Source organism: Artemia franciscana, chromosome 9, assembly GCF_032884065.1.
Source record: "Artemia franciscana chromosome 9, ASM3288406v1, whole genome shotgun sequence".
NCBI lineage: Eukaryota > Metazoa > Arthropoda > Branchiopoda > Anostraca > Artemiidae > Artemia > Artemia franciscana.
This window is the reverse complement of record NC_088871.1, coordinates 43,857,368-43,877,385: the sequence shown is the minus strand read 5'-3', so window position 1 is coordinate 43,877,385 and position 20,018 is coordinate 43,857,368. Positions and strand designations below refer to the sequence as shown.

General features: G+C 36.6%; 1 protein-coding gene across 1 annotated transcript in view; it reads left to right on the top strand.

The window, feature by feature from the left end:
- The window catches only part of LOC136031452 (uncharacterized), a 104,898-nt gene that overhangs the window by 25,129 nt on the left and 59,751 nt on the right, over positions 1-20,018 (top strand). Inside the window, exons 7-8 of the mRNA XM_065711054.1 lie at positions 12,479-12,562; positions 17,756-17,906. Coding sequence (XP_065567126.1) covers positions 12,479-12,562; positions 17,756-17,906 — 235 coding nt within the window. The remainder of the gene's footprint in view (positions 1-12,478; positions 12,563-17,755; positions 17,907-20,018) is intronic.

The following is a 20,018-nucleotide window of genomic DNA, read 5'->3' as shown; positions in this document are numbered from 1 at the left end:
GTTTGAATGCAGAAGATGCACGGAATAATTCTAGTAAAATAATTTGTGGAGTTGCTGATTGTGTCTTAGGGAAGAAAATTAGGAACGCAGCTAGGAATATTAGTGAAAATGCTACATGTTTAACACAGAAGAGAAGGTGCTTGTACAAAAATGATCTGAGTGATAGATCATATAGAAATTAGAGGAATGTGACGAAAACAGAGAAAGTATTAAAATATGATCTAAGCAGGTGTAAATTGGAGACCATTGATAATATTGCCGAGGATCTGGAAGATGCAGCTAGACGGCACAATAGTAAAATAGTGTACTGACCGGTTAATAAATTGAGAGGGATTGGTCAATCTGGACTTGTCCCAGTTAAAGATAGGAATGGGGTCACAACTATCAATAAGGAGAGAGTCAAAGAAAGATGTGCAGAATATTTTAAGAACCGAGATAGTTACAGGAAAAGATATAGAGGAAAATGAAATAGTTTGTGACACCTTGGATGTGGAAAAAGATCTATTTCTGAGGAAAAATTAGTGACAGTACTAAAAGGAATAAATAATTAAAGACCCCTGCTGCTGATAGTGAGTAAAATAATTTTCATACATACGGTGGCTATGAGATTAAAAATAAGTTACCGAAGATTGTGAATATGATTTTAGAAAAAGGGAAAGAACCTAGTGATTTCAGAAAACCCTAATTTAAGCCCTGTATAAGAAAGGTGATAAGAGTGAGTGTGGTAATTATAGAGGCATTAGCTTTGTTTCTGCAGGTAGCAAATTACTTAGTATTTTGATGTTTTTTGGACTTAGAGATACTGTCGACAAAGTTTTAACAGAAGAACAGTGTGATCTTAGGAAGGGTATAGGATTTGTCTACCAAATTTTTACTCTTAGCTATTAAAAAGAGTCATTCCTCATGTGCTGTTGCCTGAATGCCTTCACGGTGGCGATGGACCATGATGTGGATGTTTTTCAAGTTTAACTGGCTGATCCGATGAAATGTATTTTTCGGTCTCCTCCTTCTTTAGGTTCCCTCTGACTTTAGGTTCCACTCCAGCATCGTTGTAGGGACTCTAACTCCGCCATACGGAGGATATAACCTAAGTGGTTCCATCTTTGCTGGTGTGTTATAGAGCTCCCTCTCTGGTTGGTTACGTGGTCCCTCTAGTTGATATCCTGCAAGACAGCTATTCTTGAAGACATGGATCCCTCTTTCCCGCTGTGTTTGTTTTTGCAGGTCTTAGTCGTCTTAGCTGGGAGGAAGAATGTGACAGTGGAAGTCCAACTGTAGGCATTTCAGTCCAGTGTCCATGGTAGGTTTGTGTCGTCTCATTTCCAAGGAATTCAGATGAATCTGATTTAAGCCATTCCCATAAGTAGTAAATTTGTTTGATAATTGTAGTTCAAGTAGGTGGCTGCTTCTATTTCTACACAGCAATGATAGTCAACCTTGTCCCTGTCTTGAGATTAATCGGTGATTCTAGCTTTCATGACGGGTGGTAAGGGGTATTGTCTGTTGTTGAATTTACTTTCTGTTACTTTGACTCTTCTTAGAATATGCTCTAATGTTAAATATTCAGCCTCTATCTATATTGACGGGTGATAAGGGGTATTGTCTGTTGCTGAATCTACTTTCTGTTGCTCTGATTCTCTTCTTAGAATATGCCCTAATTCTAAATATTCAGCCCCTATCTGTAATGATGGATGATAAGGGTTATTGTCTGTTGCTGAATCTACTTTCTGTTACTTTGATTCTCTTCTCAAAATATGGTCTAATGTTAAATATTCAGCCTTTATATATAATGACGGATGGTAAGGGGTATTGTCTGTTGCTGAATCTACTTTCTGTTACTTTAATTCGCTTCTTAAAATATCCCTAAAGTTAAATATTTAGCCCCTATCTATAATGACGGATGGTAAGTGTTATTGTCTTTTGCTGAATCTACTTTCTGTTGCTCTGATTCTCTTCTTAGAATATGCCCTAATGTTAAACGTTTAGCCCCTATCTATAATGACGGATGGTAAGGGGTATTGTCTGTTGCTGAAATTACTTTCTGTTGCTCTGATTCTCTTCTTAGAATATGCCCTCATTTTAAATATTCAGCTCCTATCTGTAATGACGGATGTTAAGGGTTATTGTCTGTTGCTGAATCTACTTTCTATTACTTTGATTCTCTTCTTAGAATATGCTCTAATGTTAAATATTCAGCCTCTATCTATAATGACGGGTGGTAAGGGGTATTGTCTTTTGCTGAATATACTTTCTGTTACTTTGATTCTCTTCTTAAAATATAGAATAGAATAGAATATATTTATTCACTACAATAGCCGGAGCTAGCATTAGCATGTCATGACAAAAATAATTTATACCTTCAAAAACACTCACAGGAAAATTTAAACAAACATTATATTAATCAAACACATATTAATCAAACATTAAATATTAGTCGCGTCAATATTATTAAAATGACGGGTAAAATATGGAACAAATGATTTGCGATATCTCTCAGTACTATAGGCTGAGCAAGTCAGTAACTGTGGACAATTCTTTTTTATTTGTCGGAGTCTAGTAACTGGTCCTTCAGTTGGGGGGCTCACAAAGTTGGGTAGTAGACGACAATGAGTTGGGGAATTTAAACAATTTAGTCCAAATCTATATGTTAAGCCATGTCTACGACTATCAAGTGAGTCCAAATTGAGTTGTTTCAGTGCATCTTCGTAAGTTGAGTAGTTTTGTCCAAGTATAATTTTTACAGCTCTTTTTTGTATCGTCTCAAGTCTATCTGTTTGATCTTTTGTCAATCCCGGATGCCAAGCAGGGCATGTATACTCAAGAGAAGGTCTAACATAGCTGCAGTATACAGACTTTAAAACCTCAGTTGGTGTACCAAATCTTTTTAGGTTGGAAAATGAATGTAAAAGCGAGGCGCCTTTTTTAGTCAGATAGTCTATGCTATCTGACTAAAAATATGCCCTAATGTTAAATATTTAGCCCCTATCTATAATGACGGATGGTAAGGGGTATTGTCTGTTGCTGAATCTACTTTCTGTTGCTCTGATTCTCTTCTTAGAATATGCCCTAATTTTAAATATTCAGCCCCTATCTATAATGACGGATGGTAAGGGTTATTGTCTGTTGCTGAATCTGCCTTCTGTTACTTTGATTCTCTTCTTAGAATATGCTCGAATTTTAAATATTCAGCCCCTATCTATAATGACGGGTGGTAAGGGGTATTGTCTGTTGCTGAATCTACCTTCTGTTACTTTGATGCTCTTCTTATAATATGCTTGAATTTTAAATGTTCAGCCCCTATCTATAATGACGGATGGTAAGGGTTACTGTCTGCTGCTGAATCTACCTTCTGTTACTTTGATTCTCTTCTTAGAATATGCTCGAATTTTAAATATTCAGCCCCTATCTATAATGACGGATGGTAAGGGTTACTGTCTGTTGCTGAATCTACCTTCTGTTACTTTGATTCTCTTGTTAGATTATGCCCTAATTTTAAATATTCAGCCCCTATCTATAATGACGGGTGGTAAGGGGTATTATCTGTTGCTGAATCTATTTTCTGTTATCTTGATGCTCTTCTTAGAATATGCTCGAATTTTAAATGTTCAGCCCCTATCTATAATAACGGATGGTAAGGGTTATTGTCTGAAGCTGAATCTACCTTCTGTTACTTTGATTTTCTTCTTATAATATGCTCGAATTTTAAATATTCAGCCCCTATCTATAATGACGGGTGATAAGGGGTATTGTCTGTTGCTGAATCTACTTTCTGTTATCTTGATGCTCTTCTTAGAATATGCTCGAATTTTAAATATTCAGCCCCTATCTATAATGACGGGTGGTAAGGGGTATTGTCTGTTGCTGAATCTACTTTCTGTTATCTTGATGCTCTTCTTAGAATATGCTCGAATGTTAAATATTCAGCCCCTATCTATAATGACGAGTGGAAAGGGGTATTGTCTGTTGCTGAATCTACTTTCTGTTGCTCTATGTACTTCTGTACTTTCTGATGCTCTTCTGTACTGTCTGATGCTCTTCTTAGAATATGCTCGAATGTTAAATGTTCAGCCCCAGTGTTTAATGATGGGTGGTAAGGGGTATTGTTTGCTCCTGAATCTACTTTCCGTTACTTTGATTCTCTTCTTATAATATGCTCTAATGTTAAATATTCAGCCCCTATCTATAATGACAGGTGGTAAGGGGTATTGTCTGTTGTTGAATCTATTTTTTGTTACTTTGATTCTCTTCTTAGAATATGCTCGAATTTTAAATATTCAGCTCCTATCTATAATGACGGGTGGTAAGGGGTATTGTCTGTTGCTGAATCTACTTTCTGTTATCTTGATGCTCTTCTTAGAATATGCCCTAATTTTAAATATTCAGCCCTATCTATAATGACGGATGGTAAGGGTTATTGTCTGTTGCTGAATCTACTTTCTGTTATCTTGATGCTCTTCTTAGAATATGCCCTAATTTTAAATATTCAGCCCCTATCTATAATGACGGATGGTAAGGGTTATTGTCTGTTGCTGAATCTACCTTCTGTTACTTTGATTCTCTTCTTAGAATATGCTCGAATTTTAAATATTCAGCCCCTATCTATAATGACGGGTGGTAAGGGGTATTGTTTGTTGCTGAATCTACTTTCTGTTATCTTGATGCTCTTCTTAGAATATCCTCGAATTTTAAATGTTCAGCCCCTATCTATAATGACGGATGGTAAGGGTTATTGTCTGTTGCTGAATCTACCTTTTTGTTACTTTGATTCTCTTCTTAGAATATGCCCTAATTTTAAATATTCAGCCCCTATCTATAATGACGAGTGGTAAGGGGTATTGTCTGTTGCTGAATCTACTTTCGGTTATCTTGATGCTCTTCTTAGAATATGCCCTAATTTTAAATATTCAGCCCCTATCTATAATGACGGGTGGTAAGGGGTATTGTCTGTTGCTGAATCTACTTTCTGTTATCTTGATGCTCTATTTAGAATATGCCCTAATTTTAAATATTCAGCCCCTATCTATAATGACGGGTGGTAAGGGGTATTGTCTGTTGCTGAATCTACTTTCTGTTATCTTGATGCTCTTCTTAGAACATGCCCTAATTTTAAATATTCAGCCCCTATCTATAATGACGGGTGGTAAGAGGTATTGTCTGTTGCTGAATCTACTTTCTCTTATCTTGATGCTATTCTTAGATTATGCTCGAGTTTTAAATGTTCAGCCCCTATCTATAATGACGGGTGGTAAGGGTATTGTCTGTTGCTGAATCTACTTTCTGTTATCTTGATGCTCTTCTTAGAATATGCCCTAATTTTAAATATTCAGCCCCTATCTATAATGACGGGTGGTAAGGGGTATTGTCTGTTGCTGAATCTACCTTCTGTTACTTTGATTCTCTTCTTAGAATATGCTCGAATTTTAAATATTCAGCCCCTATCTATAATGACGGGTGGTGAGGGGTATTGTCTGTTGCTGAATCTACTTTCTATTATCTTGATGCTCTTCTTAGAATATGCCCTAATTTTAAATATTCAGCCCCTATCTATAATGACGGGTGGTAAGGGGTATTGTCTGTTGCTGAATCTACTTTCTGTTATCTTGATGCTCTATTTAGAATATGCCCTAATTTTAAATATTCAGCCCCTATCTATAATGACGGGTGGTGAGGGGTATTGTCTGTTGCTGAATCTACTTTCTGTTATCTTGATGCTCTTCTTAGAACATGCCCTAATTTTAAATATTCAGCCCCTATCTATAATGACGGGTGGTAAGAGGTATGGTCTGTTGCTGAATCTACTTTCTCTTATCTTGATGCTATTCTTAGAATATGCTCGAGTTTTAAATGTTCAGCCCCTATCTATAATGACGGGTGGTAAGGGGTATTGTCTGTTGCTGAATCTACTTTCTGTTATCTTGATGCTCTTCTTAGAATATGCCCTAATTTTAAATATTCAGCCCCTATCTATAATGACGGGTGGTAAGGGGTATTGTCTGTTGCTGAATCTACCTTCTGTTACTTTGATTCTCTTCTTAGAATATGCTCGAATTTTAAATATTCAGCCCCTATCTATATGACGGGTGGTGAGGGGTATTGTCTGTTGCTGAATCTACTTTCTATTATCTTGATGCTCTTCTTAGAATATGCCCTAATTTAAATATTCAGCCCCTATCTATAATGACGGATGGTAAGGGTTATTGTCTGCTGCTGAATTTAGCTTCTGTTACTTTGATTCTCTTCTTAGAATATGCTCGAATTTTAAATATTCAGCCCCTATCTATAAGGACGGGTGGTAAGGGGTATTGTCTGTTGCTGAATCTACTTTCTGTTATCTTGATGCTCTTCTTAGAATATGCTCTAATTTTTAATATTCAGCCCCTATCTATAATGACGGATGGTAAGGGTTATTGTCTGTTGCTGAATCTACCTTCTGTTACTTTGATTCCCTTCGTAGAATATGCTCGAATTTTAAATATTCAGCCCCTATCTATAATGACGGATGGTAAGGGGTATTGTCTGTTCCTGAATCTACTTTCTGTTATCTTGATGCTCTTCTTAGAATATTCCCTTATTTTAAATATTCAGCCCCTATCTATAATGACGGATGGTAAGGGTTATTGTCTGTTGCTGAATCTACCTTCTGTTACTTTGATTCTCTTCTTAGAATATGCCCTAATTTTAAATATTCAACCCCTATCTATAATGACGGGTGGTAAGGGGTATTGTCTGTTGCTGAATCTACTTTCTGTTATCTTGATGCTCTTCTTAGAATATGCTCGAATTTTAAATATTCAGCCCCTATCTATAATGACGAGTGGAAAGGGGTATTGTCTGTTGCTGAATCTACTTTCTGTTGCTCTATGTACTTCTGTACTTTCTGATGCTCTTCTGTACTGTCTGATGCTCTTCTTAGAATATGCTCGAATGTTAAATGTTCAGCCCCAGTGTTTAATGATGGGTGGTAAGGGGTATTGTTTGCTCCTGAATCTACTTTCCGTTACTTTGATTCTCTTCTTATAATATGCTCTAATGTTAAATATTCAGCCCCTATCTATAATGACAGGTGGTAAGGGGTATTGTCTGTTGTTGAATCTATTTTTTGTTACTTTGATTCTCTTCTTAGAATATGCTCGAATTTTAAATATTCAGCTCCTATCTATAATGACGGGTGGTAAGGGGTATTGTCTGTTGCTGAATCTACTTTCTGTTATCTTGATGCTCTTCTTAGAATATGCCCTAATTTTAAATATTCAGCCCTATCTATAATGACGGATGGTAAGGGTTATTGTCTGTTGCTGAATCTACTTTCTGTTATCTTGATGCTCTTCTTAGAATATGCCCTAATTTTAAATATTCAGCCCCTATCTATAATGACGGATGGTAAGGGTTATTGTCTGTTGCTGAATCTACCTTCTGTTACTTTGATTCTCTTCTTAGAATATGCTCGAATTTTAAATATTCAGCCCCTATCTATAATGACGGGTGGTAAGGGGTATTGTTTGTTGCTGAATCTACTTTCTGTTATCTTGATGCTCTTCTTAGAATATCCTCGAATTTTAAATGTTCAGCCCCTATCTATAATGACGGATGGTAAGGGTTATTGTCTGTTGCTGAATCTACCTTTTTGTTACTTTGATTCTCTTCTTAGAATATGCCCTAATTTTAAATATTCAGCCCCTATCTATAATGACGAGTGGTAAGGGGTATTGTCTGTTGCTGAATCTACTTTCGGTTATCTTGATGCTCTTCTTAGAATATGCCCTAATTTTAAATATTCAGCCCCTATCTATAATGACGGGTGGTAAGGGGTATTGTCTGTTGCTGAATCTACTTTCTGTTATCTTGATGCTCTATTTAGAATATGCCCTAATTTTAAATATTCAGCCCCTATCTATAATGACGGGTGGTAAGGGGTATTGTCTGTTGCTGAATCTACTTTCTGTTATCTTGATGCTCTTCTTAGAACATGCCCTAATTTTAAATATTCAGCCCCTATCTATAATGACGGGTGGTAAGAGGTATTGTCTGTTGCTGAATCTACTTTCTCTTATCTTGATGCTATTCTTAGATTATGCTCGAGTTTTAAATGTTCAGCCCCTATCTATAATGACGGGTGGTAAGGGGTATTGTCTGTTGCTGAATCTACTTTCTGTTATCTTGATGCTCTTCTTAGAATATGCCCTAATTTTAAATATTCAGCCCCTATCTATAATGACGGGTGGTAAGGGGTATTGTCTGTTGCTGAATCTACCTTCTGTTACTTTGATTCTCTTCTTAGAATATGCTCGAATTTTAAATATTCAGCCCCTATCTATAATGACGGGTGGTGAGGGGTATTGTCTGTTGCTGAATCTACTTTCTATTATCTTGATGCTCTTCTTAGAATATGCCCTAATTTTAAATATTCAGCCCCTATCTATAATGACGGGTGGTAAGGGGTATTGTCTGTTGCTGAATCTACTTTCTGTTATCTTGATGCTCTATTTAGAATATGCCCTAATTTTAAATATTCAGCCCCTATCTATAATGACGGGTGGTGAGGGGTATTGTCTGTTGCTGAATCTACTTTCTGTTATCTTGATGCTCTTCTTAGAACATGCCCTAATTTTAAATATTCAGCCCCTATCTATAATGACGGGTGGTAAGAGGTATTGTCTGTTGCTGAATCTACTTTCTCTTATCTTGATGCTATTCTTAGAATATGCTCGAGTTTTAAATGTTCAGCCCCTATCTATAATGACGGGTGGTAAGGGGTATTGTCTGTTGCTGAATCTACTTTCTGTTATCTTGATGCTCTTCTTAGAATATGCCCTAATTTTAAATATTCAGCCCCTATCTATAATGACGGATGGTAAGGGTTATTGTCTGTTGCTGAATCTACCTTCTGTTACTTTGATTCTCTTCTTAGAATATGCTCGAATTTTAAATATTCAGCCCCTATCTATAATGACGGGTGGTAAGGGGTATTGTTTGTTGCTGAATCTACTTTCTGTTATCTTGATGCTCTTCTTAGAATATCCTCGAATTTTAAATGTTCAGCCCCTATCTATAATGACGGATGGTAAGGGTTATTGTCTGTTGCTGAATCTACCTTTTTGTTACTTTGATTCTCTTCTTAGAATATGCCCTAATTTTAAATATTCAGCCCCTATCTATAATGACGAGTGGTAAGGGGTATTGTCTGTTGCTGAATCTACTTTCGGTTATCTTGATGCTCTTCTTAGAATATGCCCTAATTTTAAATATTCAGCCCCTATCTATAATGACGGGTGGTAAGGGGTATTGTCTGTTGCTGAATCTACTTTCTGTTATCTTGATGCTCTATTTAGAATATGCCCTAATTTTAAATATTCAGCCCCTATCTATAATGACGGGTGGTAAGGGGTATTGTCTGTTGCTGAATCTACTTTCTGTTATCTTGATGCTCTTCTTAGAACATGCCCTAATTTTAAATATTCAGCCCCTATCTATAATGACGGGTGGTAAGAGGTATTGTCTGTTGCTGAATCTACTTTCTCTTATCTTGATGCTATTCTTAGATTATGCTCGAGTTTTAAATGTTCAGCCCCTATCTATAATGACGGGTGGTAAGGGGTATTGTCTGTTGCTGAATCTACTTTCTGTTATCTTGATGCTCTTCTTAGAATATGCCCTAATTTTAAATATTCAGCCCCTATCTATAATGACGGGTGGTAAGGGGTATTGTCTGTTGCTGAATCTACCTTCTGTTACTTTGATTCTCTTCTTAGAATATGCTCGAATTTTAAATATTCAGCCCCTATCTATAATGACGGGTGGTGAGGGGTATTGTCTGTTGCTGAATCTACTTTCTATTATCTTGATGCTCTTCTTAGAATATGCCCTAATTTTAAATATTCAGCCCCTATCTATAATGACGGGTGGTAAGGGGTATTGTCTGTTGCTGAATCTACTTTCTGTTATCTTGATGCTCTATTTAGAATATGCCCTAATTTTAAATATTCAGCCCCTATCTATAATGACGGGTGGTGAGGGGTATTGTCTGTTGCTGAATCTACTTTCTGTTATCTTGATGCTCTTCTTAGAACATGCCCTAATTTTAAATATTCAGCCCCTATCTATAATGACGGGTGGTAAGAGGTATTGTCTGTTGCTGAATCTACTTTCTCTTATCTTGATGCTATTCTTAGAATATGCTCGAGTTTTAAATGTTCAGCCCCTATCTATAATGACGGGTGGTAAGGGGTATTGTCTGTTGCTGAATCTACTTTCTGTTATCTTGATGCTCTTCTTAGAATATGCCCTAATTTTAAATATTCAGCCCCTATCTATAATGACGGGTGGTAAGGGGTATTGTCTGTTGCTGAATCTACCTTCTGTTACTTTGATTCTCTTCTTAGAATATGCTCGAATTTTAAATATTCAGCCCCTATCTATATGACGGGTGGTGAGGGGTATTGTCTGTTGCTGAATCTACTTTCTATTATCTTGATGCTCTTCTTAGAATATGCCCTAATTTAAATATTCAGCCCCTATCTATAATGACGGATGGTAAGGGTTATTGTCTGCTGCTGAATTTAGCTTCTGTTACTTTGATTCTCTTCTTAGAATATGCTCGAATTTTAAATATTCAGCCCCTATCTATAAGGACGGGTGGTAAGGGGTATTGTCTGTTGCTGAATCTACTTTCTGTTATCTTGATGCTCTTCTTAGAATATGCTCTAATTTTTAATATTCAGCCCCTATCTATAATGACGGATGGTAAGGGTTATTGTCTGTTGCTGAATCTACCTTCTGTTACTTTGATTCCCTTCGTAGAATATGCTCGAATTTTAAATATTCAGCCCCTATCTATAATGACGGATGGTAAGGGGTATTGTCTGTTCCTGAATCTACTTTCTGTTATCTTGATGCTCTTCTTAGAATATGCCCTTATTTTAAATATTCAGCCCCTATCTATAATGACGGATGGTAAGGGTTATTGTCTGTTGCTGAATCTACCTTCTGTTACTTTGATTCTCTTCTTAGAATATGCCCTAATTTTAAATATTCAACCCCTATCTATAATGACGGGTGGTAATGGGTATTGTCTGTTGCTGAATCTACTTTCTGTTATCTTGATGCTTTTCTTAGAATATGCTCGAATTTTAAATATTCAGCCCTTATCTATAATGACGGGTAGTAAGGGGTATTGTCTGTTGCTGAATCTACTTTCGGTTATCTTGATTCTCTTCTTAGAATATGCTCGAATTTTAAATATTCAGCCCCTATCTATAATGACGGGTGGTGAGGGGTATTGTCTGTTGCTGAATCTACTTTCTATTATCTTGATGCTCTTCTTAGAATATGCCCTAATTTAAATATTCAGCCCCTATCTATAATGACGGATGGTAAGGGTTATTGTCTGCTGCTGAATTTAGCTTCTGTTACTTTGATTCTCTTCTTAGAATATGCTCGAATTTTAAATATTCAGCCCCTATCTATAAGGACGGGTGGTAAGGGGTATTGTCTGTTGCTGAATCTACTTTCTGTTATCTTGATGCTCTTCTTAGAATATGCCCTAATTTTTAATATTCAGCCCCTATCTATAATGACGGTTGGTAAGGCTTATTGTCTGTTGCTGAATCTACCTTCTGTTACTTTGATTCCCTTCTTAGAATATGCTCGAATTTTTAATATTCAGCCCCTATCTATAATGACGGGTGGTAAGGGGTATTGTCTGTTCCTGAATCTACTTTCTGTTATCTTGATGCTCTTCTTAGAATATGCCCTAATTTTAAATATTCAGCCCCTATCTATAATGACGGGTGGTGAGGGGTATTGTCTGTTGATGAATCTACTTTCTATTATCTTGATGCTCTTCTTAGAATATGCCCTAATTTTAAATATTCAGCCCCTATCTATAATGACGGGTGGTAATGGGTATTGTCTGTTGCTGAATCTACTTTCTGTTATCTTGATGCTTTTCTTAGAATATGCTCGAATTTTAAATATTCAGCCCCTATCTATAATGACGGGTGGTAAGGGGTATTGTCTGTTGCTGAATCTACTTTCTGTTATCTTGATGCTCTTCTTAGAATATGCTCGAATGTTAAATGTTCAGCCCCTATGTATAATGACGGGTGGTAAGGGGTATTGTTTGTTCCTGAATCTACTTTCTGTTACTTTGATTCTCTTCTTATAATATGCTCTAATGTTAAATATTCAGCCCCTATCTATAATGACAGGTGGTAAGGGGTATTGTCTGTTGTTGAATCTACTTTCTGTTACTTTGATTCTCTTCCTAGAATATGCTCTCTAAGCTAAATATTCAGCCCCTATGATAAAACTGTAGGGATGCCCTATAGATTTGTAAGTATGATCATAGGTGTCATTTGGTTGGCCACCGCTGGTATATAGTATTAACTGTGCTCAGCTTTTTTGGCGTTTGTAATCGCTTTTCCGTTATGAGTATCGGAATCTTATTAACACAGATGACTTAAGCTTTGTACTTTTGCAGCTGAAGTCCGGAGATACAGAAGTGAATCAAGTTCCACCTCAAGTGATGAAGGCCCCAATCAACAGAGAGGCCGTGATACCCCAGGTATTCCGCAAGCCCATATCTATTTTCGGAGTTGTAAGCAGGCAATCCAGGCCATACTTTAGCGGCTCCTATTTGAGTAACAGTGTGGCTAATAATTCAGCTAATAACATTAATCAAAAATATAAGTTTCGAACTGGAGCGCTATGGCAAACACGGATTAGTTCCCTCTGAATGGTTGACACGGTGAATTTTTTGTAGTAGGATAAGGCAAAATATTGCTGATCGTTATAAATCATTACTAAAGTCTATAATAAGCTATACCTTTAGATTGAGATTTCTAATACATCTGAGGGTTCTAACTTCAAGAACTCTCAGCTACAGATCTTAGTGAGAATCAAACAAAAATTTTTCCTCCATGTCCCATGTTCTGTCGCATGAGGATCTGATATCAAGTTCTGATATGCAGAACTGCACAGCAGTCCTGATCTTTTAGAATAGAATACAAGTGTTTTCTGAATTCAAATGTATTGCGCTTATAAATGGCCTCTACCCATTAAAAATAGGAAATGATGGCACTGACCCTGTACAAATTCCACCGTTCAAAAATCCTTGCTGTTACTGTTCAATTCTTCCGTGTCGTAATAATTCTAAATGCCCCGAGGGTCTGATATCAAGTTTCAGTGGCTGAATTATTGTTGTCCCCCTATAATTTGAACTTTTTACAGAGTAGGCCTACAAATGGCTCATTCATATTCTCTTTCTGCTGTTAAAAAAAATAATTAACATTTAAATATAAGAAAATAAGTGACGAAATATGCTCTAGTTTTTTTTTTTAAATTTGGGTAGGATTTTTTAATTCCAAGTAACTCAAGTGGAGGAAATTCCCCTTGTTCGCTGGAATGATTCAGAGTATTTATATATGAAAAAAAAAATGATGTGGGTGCATTTTTTTTTCTTTATTATAATTTTTTCTCAAGAAGCTTATGTCAGCCAAAAGCTAGACATGTAATAATGTTTGATAAATGTAGAAAAGCGGCTTTTGCTGCATCTGAAAGTCGTTATGTAACTTGGTACGACCTCTAGAGATGGATCTACCGCCATGATATCCCACACCCATCCCCTGGGAAGCTATTTTCAACTTCTCAATACCTTTCTTGGGGCACAAATTTTTTGGGGAGTGATATGCAGGAAGTTTAGGAAAAAAGCATCATTTTGGTATTCTCATATATAAAAAAAAATGTTCCCCTTTTCTAAATATTTTAAAATACTTTTTCTGGTACTTCCACTAAAGATTTTGATTGTTTTATTCGTTTATTTATAAACGAAGTAAGACAACTCCTGTCTTACTTGCAAGGCTTGAACAGTTTCTTTGAAAACAGGTTTTAAGTTTCGCTTATTTCACTATTTAATAGCTTTTTGTAAAAATCTAGCTTTAAGCCCGTTGACGTCTTTAACGGGCTTTAAGCCCGTTGACGTCTTTAACGCTTTGATTAACGATAATGATTAACGTTGATTAACGTAATGATAATTTGATTAACGTTGACGTCTTTAAGCCCGTTGACGTTGTTTAAGCTTCGCAAGAAGGGTTGGACCAATATTTTAGGTAAAAAATAATCATTTTACTAGGCTTTTTCGTGACCACTCCTGTCTTACTTGCAAGACTTAAATAGTTTTGGAAAATAAGTCTTAACTTTTGCTGATATTACTATTTAATAGCTTTTATAAACGTCGAGCTTAAGCTCTATAGAAGTCAAGCTTAACAAGAAGTACAAACCAATAGTATTCATAAAAATATTCGTTTTACTAGGCTTTTTATCCAAGAATAAAAACTTTTCATGGGCGTACTTTGTATGAATGAGCAAAAACAAATTCTCCTGTTCAAAAATGTTAATAATGATTTAAAACAGGATTTAGAACCCTTATAAACTAGGATTTGGAATGCCCCCCTTTCTTTTATTCGGATGTGAAAGACTCGGTGAGTCAGACACGCACTCAAGGATTCCTTTGTTTGTCCTTGGTACTTCAAACTAAGCTGTTTAACAACCCATTCTAATAAAGTAAATCTGCACTTTACGCATAGGTCAGACCCTTGGGAGGACGTGTGGGGTATCAGAATTCTGAATAAGCTTAATTTTCGGCCACTATTTGGCATCGTGGCCGCAGAAGGTTGTTTAAAACAGTTGCAGAAGAGGGTAAAGGAAATATAAAAATGGTTATTTGCTTGTTCTTGTTAAAGAGAAGCGGTCTGCATTTAGAAATGATATAGTTAAATATTTTAAAATGGTTTTAAGTAGTTTCCAGAATATTTTTCCAGAAGTTAAGGAATTAAGTGTAGGGTCCATTTAATGGCTTATTTTGGTTTTTAGTAATATGATAACTAAATTTAGTAATGGCAAAAATACAGGCTTCGGGTAGTGTGTCCACCTTGTCCCTATATCAGTAGTGGAATCTCGTATATATTTACCGTATGTTTATTCATACGGTAAATGAATACCCCGCCCCGTATGTTTATTCCTGATATTTAGGCTTTTACTATAGGAAACATAACATATACTACTACTACCGCCGGTACTAATAACTCACCGCAGCAGCAAGCTGTCTGAGGCCAGCACAGTTACGCACTCCCATCCGCCACTCTAATCCTTTCAAAGCATCCCTCTTTACACCCTCCCCGGAAGCTCCCATTTCCCTTAAATCTTTCTTTTCGACATCCCTCCACTTCAACCGCGGACAACCCGCTTCCCGTTGAGTCCTAGACAGTTGGCTGAAAAGGACAATTTTCGGTAATATGTCATCTGGAGAACGCGCTCTAGCCATCTCAATCTTTCTCTCGTTATAGCCCTGGGAAGTGGGATTGAACTACGCTTTTCGTACAGCCTACATTTTGAAATATGGTCAGTCAGTCAGGTACCCAAAAGAATCCTTAGGCCATTCCTCTGGAAAGCATCTAGAAAATCTTCCTCCGTTTTTTGGAGCGCTCATGCTTCAGATTTATCTTGAACCACTGTCTTGACTGTTGCTTCCAATATTCTAATCTTGGTTCGCAGACTTATCTTCCTGTTCTTCAAAACTCTATTTAAATGTAAAAAAAAAAAACACCCCGAGTCTTGCCTACTCTACTTTTAACATCTTCACTGATCCCACGATCTTCAAATTTCATTCCGATTCTTTAAGAATGACCACTGAATCATAAATGCCGTTTAATTAAAATAAATAGCTCTTTTTAAAGTACTAAAAAAAACTTAAGCGTAAAGAGCGGTGTATTGACGAGGGGGCAAACCGCCTCATATACGTAGTAATTTCTGTTCTTTTTAAGTACAATGTTGCCCCTTACTTTCAGTTAAAAAACGTGTCCTTTTTTATTTAATTTCTGATCGTTTTTTAAATAATGCTGGGAAATCCAGCACCTCCCACATGGAAAATTCTCTCCCCCCCATGAAAAATTATCTCCCCCCATGAAAAATTCCCCATAGATCCTCCCACGTAACCCCCTTCACTGATCCCCCCCACAAGTAAAAAATCCCCCTGGAAACGTCTGTATATGTAGTGAAAAGTTCATAACTTGCAGCCCTTCCCACGGGAACTGTGGGGGATTAAGTCTTCCTGAAAGTCATAATTGTTAGATTTTTCGACTGTACTGAACAAAATGGCGCTCAAATTTTTGATCCGGTGACTTTGGGAAAAGATGAGCGTGGAAGGGGGCCTAGTTGCCCTCTAATTTTTTTGGTCACTTTAAAAGGGCACTATACCTTTTAATTTCCATTCGAATGAGCCCTTTTGCGGCATTCTAGGACCACCTGGTCGATGCGATCACCCCTTGGAATAGAGAAAAAAACAACAACAAAAAACACGCATCCGTGATCTTTCTTCTGGCAAAAAATACAAAATTCCACATTTTTGTAGATAGGAGCTTGCAACCGTTCAAGTTGGGTTCTCTGGTACGCTGAGTCTGATGGTGTGATTTTCATTAAAATTCTATGACTTTTAGGGAGTGTTTCCCCCTTTTTTGAAAATAAGGCAAATTTTCTCAGGCTCGTAAATTTTGATGGGTAAGACTAAACTTGATAAAATTTATATTTATTTAAAATCAGCATAAAAATCCGATTCTTTTGGTGTATCCATTGGTATAAAAATTTTGTTTTTTTCGAGTTTCGGTTACTATTGAGCCGGATCGCTCCTTACTTACAGTTCCTTACCAACTGATTATTGGTCAAAACTTTCGTTTTGTACGAAACAGTGGATCGAAAAGAGAACTTAAGTTAAGTTTAAATGTTGAAATAAACTTACTATTGGTCGGAGTTTTGCATTTCTTTTTATGTGAAATCTAGACTGATTATTTACCAACTGATTATTGGTCCAACTAATTATTGGTTACCAACTGATTATTGGATTATTTCTTTTTATGTGAAATCTAGACTGATTATTTACCAACTGATTATTGGTCCAACTGATTATTGGTTACCAACTGATTATGAAATCTAGACATTTTGAATGGAACCAGTCTTGTTGTGAATGAAACCAATTTCTAGCTTCATAAAAAATCTTGTTATAGTTAAAACATATAATGTTATAGATATGTTATAGTCATAAAAAATTTCATGTTATATCGACGAGAGGAGAAAGAAAAGACTTGTGAAAGCGCTTTTTAAGACAGTTAATGATGTTCATGTCTAAGAAAGCCTCATGGTACTTGTGTGATAACCGCCCTACCGTTTCAAGTTGTTCATTCATTGTCACATTATAGAAAACCGTTTTTCCGTTAGTTTCTTTCAGCTTGGCATGAGTGTGAGATAAGAAGTGACAGAACAGAACGCAAACATAATTTGGGCTATATATTTCCTCTTTTTTTTGGGGGGGGGGGGGGGGGTGTTAAGTATTTGGACAGTGTGAAGTTAGAAAACAGATCTTACCACATAATATGCAGAATAACCGTACCTAACACATTATTCATGCATACCCGCTATACTTTACCATTCCCCCTTAATGTGCGATTGTATAGCCCAAATTTCTTTCTAAATTATTATATTTTTATCTTACTTTGGTATATTTCATTAAGATAGAGCGCCAGAGAAACACATTAGAAGAACGTAAGTTAGGGCGTCTATCATACAAGTACCAGCCTCGTTTTCAAATATTATTCTTTTCTTATACATATGATGGATCGGCGTTGTTATTCTCGTCAGTATCTGTGGCAATTTTCTGCGCCTATTCTTTCTGCGCCTATTCTTTCATATTTTTTATGATTTTAATCAGGTTATGGCTATTGGAATCCAAATATAGTGTCACGAAGAAGAGCCCATGGACGAAGTACAAGACCAAGGAATCCAAGGGCATCTGAATTAGATCGAAACATTCAACTTCAAAGACAGCTGGAATCCCTTCGTCAAAGCCAAAGATCAATTGAGTAAGTTAGAATTGGCTTTTGATTGACTTGTAAAACACGCAGCTTTTATATTGCTGCGTTTCTAGTATCTCTGTTGTAACTTTGTTAAAAGTTGGTGTCTTGTTTACTGTGTTGATTTATTAAAAAGTTTGAAAGTTCAAAAAAAGGTTGTCTCCTAACGCAAAATAGTTCACGCATAGTCAGATAGGGCGGGGGCGGGTTTTGTTGGAAGGTTTGCTCGTGGGTGAAAGGGTGTTTTATAGTTCTTTAATGAAGACCACACCCTCTTCTAAATAAATTCCTCCGCGCTTAATGCATAACGCATACAGTAAAATTCAAAACGATTCTATCAAAATGATCTTCTGGATATTAATCTATGGATAACAAATTCTTCCCTATGGACTGGGACTTATATCTATGGACTTGCCTATTCCCTATGGACTATTCCCTTATTCCCTATATTACCCTTTCCCTTATTCCCTATGGATTTATAACGTATACCCTAAATCCTCTGCCATGAGAACTCAAATCTACAAGAAAAAATTGAGAAAAATATTGGTTCATCCAAAAATGAGGCCCGAATAGTGTATTTCCTAAAGATATATTATCATCCTAGTCGTTTCAAAAAGCGGCTAAGGTAGGGTATACTAACGGGAATTTCAAGCGGCTCTAGAAGAAGACAGAGAGATCTTCGCCAATATAAAGGTTTCCATTATCTAACTCCTTCCTTTGAAACTTCTTCACCAGCTTTTATGATTGTCATCAGTGCTTATTTCCTTTGTTATTCGTTATTTGCCCTGACCCTTTCAATCGGTACCGCCTGCACTAGATCTTTTTTTATGATCATCTATTTCTGGATAATTGCAGAGACAAAGCTCTTGAGTTTTGTAGTAAAGAGCCATAACCTTCACTCTATTATTTTTATTTATACTTTCTTCCCCAGAGCCTTTTTATATCTTTATATCAAAAGCATTTTTGCATCTGTTTTGTCTTCATATGGACGGGTGGTGATAGAAACTTTGGAGTGGGCTTGTTTAATTGAAAATTTAAGGTTTTAGTGCGCTATTTAAGAGTCAAAAGTGACTGGAGGGCAGCCAGCACCCATTTCTTGCACCTCTTCTCTAACCAACTCCCCCCTGGAACCCTCCAAAGACATTTAATAAAAATTCTGAAATGCCTATTGTGTTCAATAGTCAAAACATCCAGTAAATATGGCTCTGGGGTTGATATAACCCCCACAGACCCTCAGACAAGGGTTATAAATAGTTTAAATTAGGAATGCGTAAGCATAGGTTTTGCATTGAAAAAGGGAAGCTTATGTAATATCTTGGGAATCGAAGAATGTATTAAGCTGAGACTTTCAAGGTATATTAAAAAAAGGGGGGGGAGGCTGAACTGAATTAAATGACGCCATGCATCTCCAGGTTATTAAAAGGGCATATCTGCAGTATTTCAGGAACAACTAAGTGTATTAAGTTGAACTTTTAAGTAATGTTCAGGGGGATGTTGCAATTAATTAAGATCTGCCGTGTTCATCCTGGCTGTCAAAAGGACATATCTTCAATAGCCCTGGGCAAGCTAACGGCATAACGTTGAAAATTCCCCGGGATATTAAGGGGAATGCTGAACTAAATCGAAAGACACTATGTGCATCCATGTTGTCAAAAAGTCGTATCTACAATATCTCAGAAGTGGCTGAGGGTATCAAGTTAAAACTTCCAGAGGACATCGAAGTAATTCAGAATGCACTATGTGCATCCAGGTTGTCAAAAGACCGTATTTACAATATCTATGGATCGGATAAGTGTATTGGGTTGAAACTTTAAGGAGATACTATGTACATCCTGGTTGAGAAAAGGGCGTATCTTGAGTATCTTAGGATCGGCTAGGGGGATCACATTGGAACTTTCAGAGAATACTAACGGGAATTTTATACCAAATCAAAAGGGACTATTTGCGTATAGGCCGTCAAAAGGCATTATATGCATTATGTCAGGCACGGCCAAAGTTGTAACCTTCAGGAAGTGTTAAGGAAGATATTGAACTATAGTACACAATCTGCATCAGGATATCAAAAACGTTTATCTGCAATGTATCAGGAGCAGCTAAGAAACTTATTGAGTTGAAGCTTCT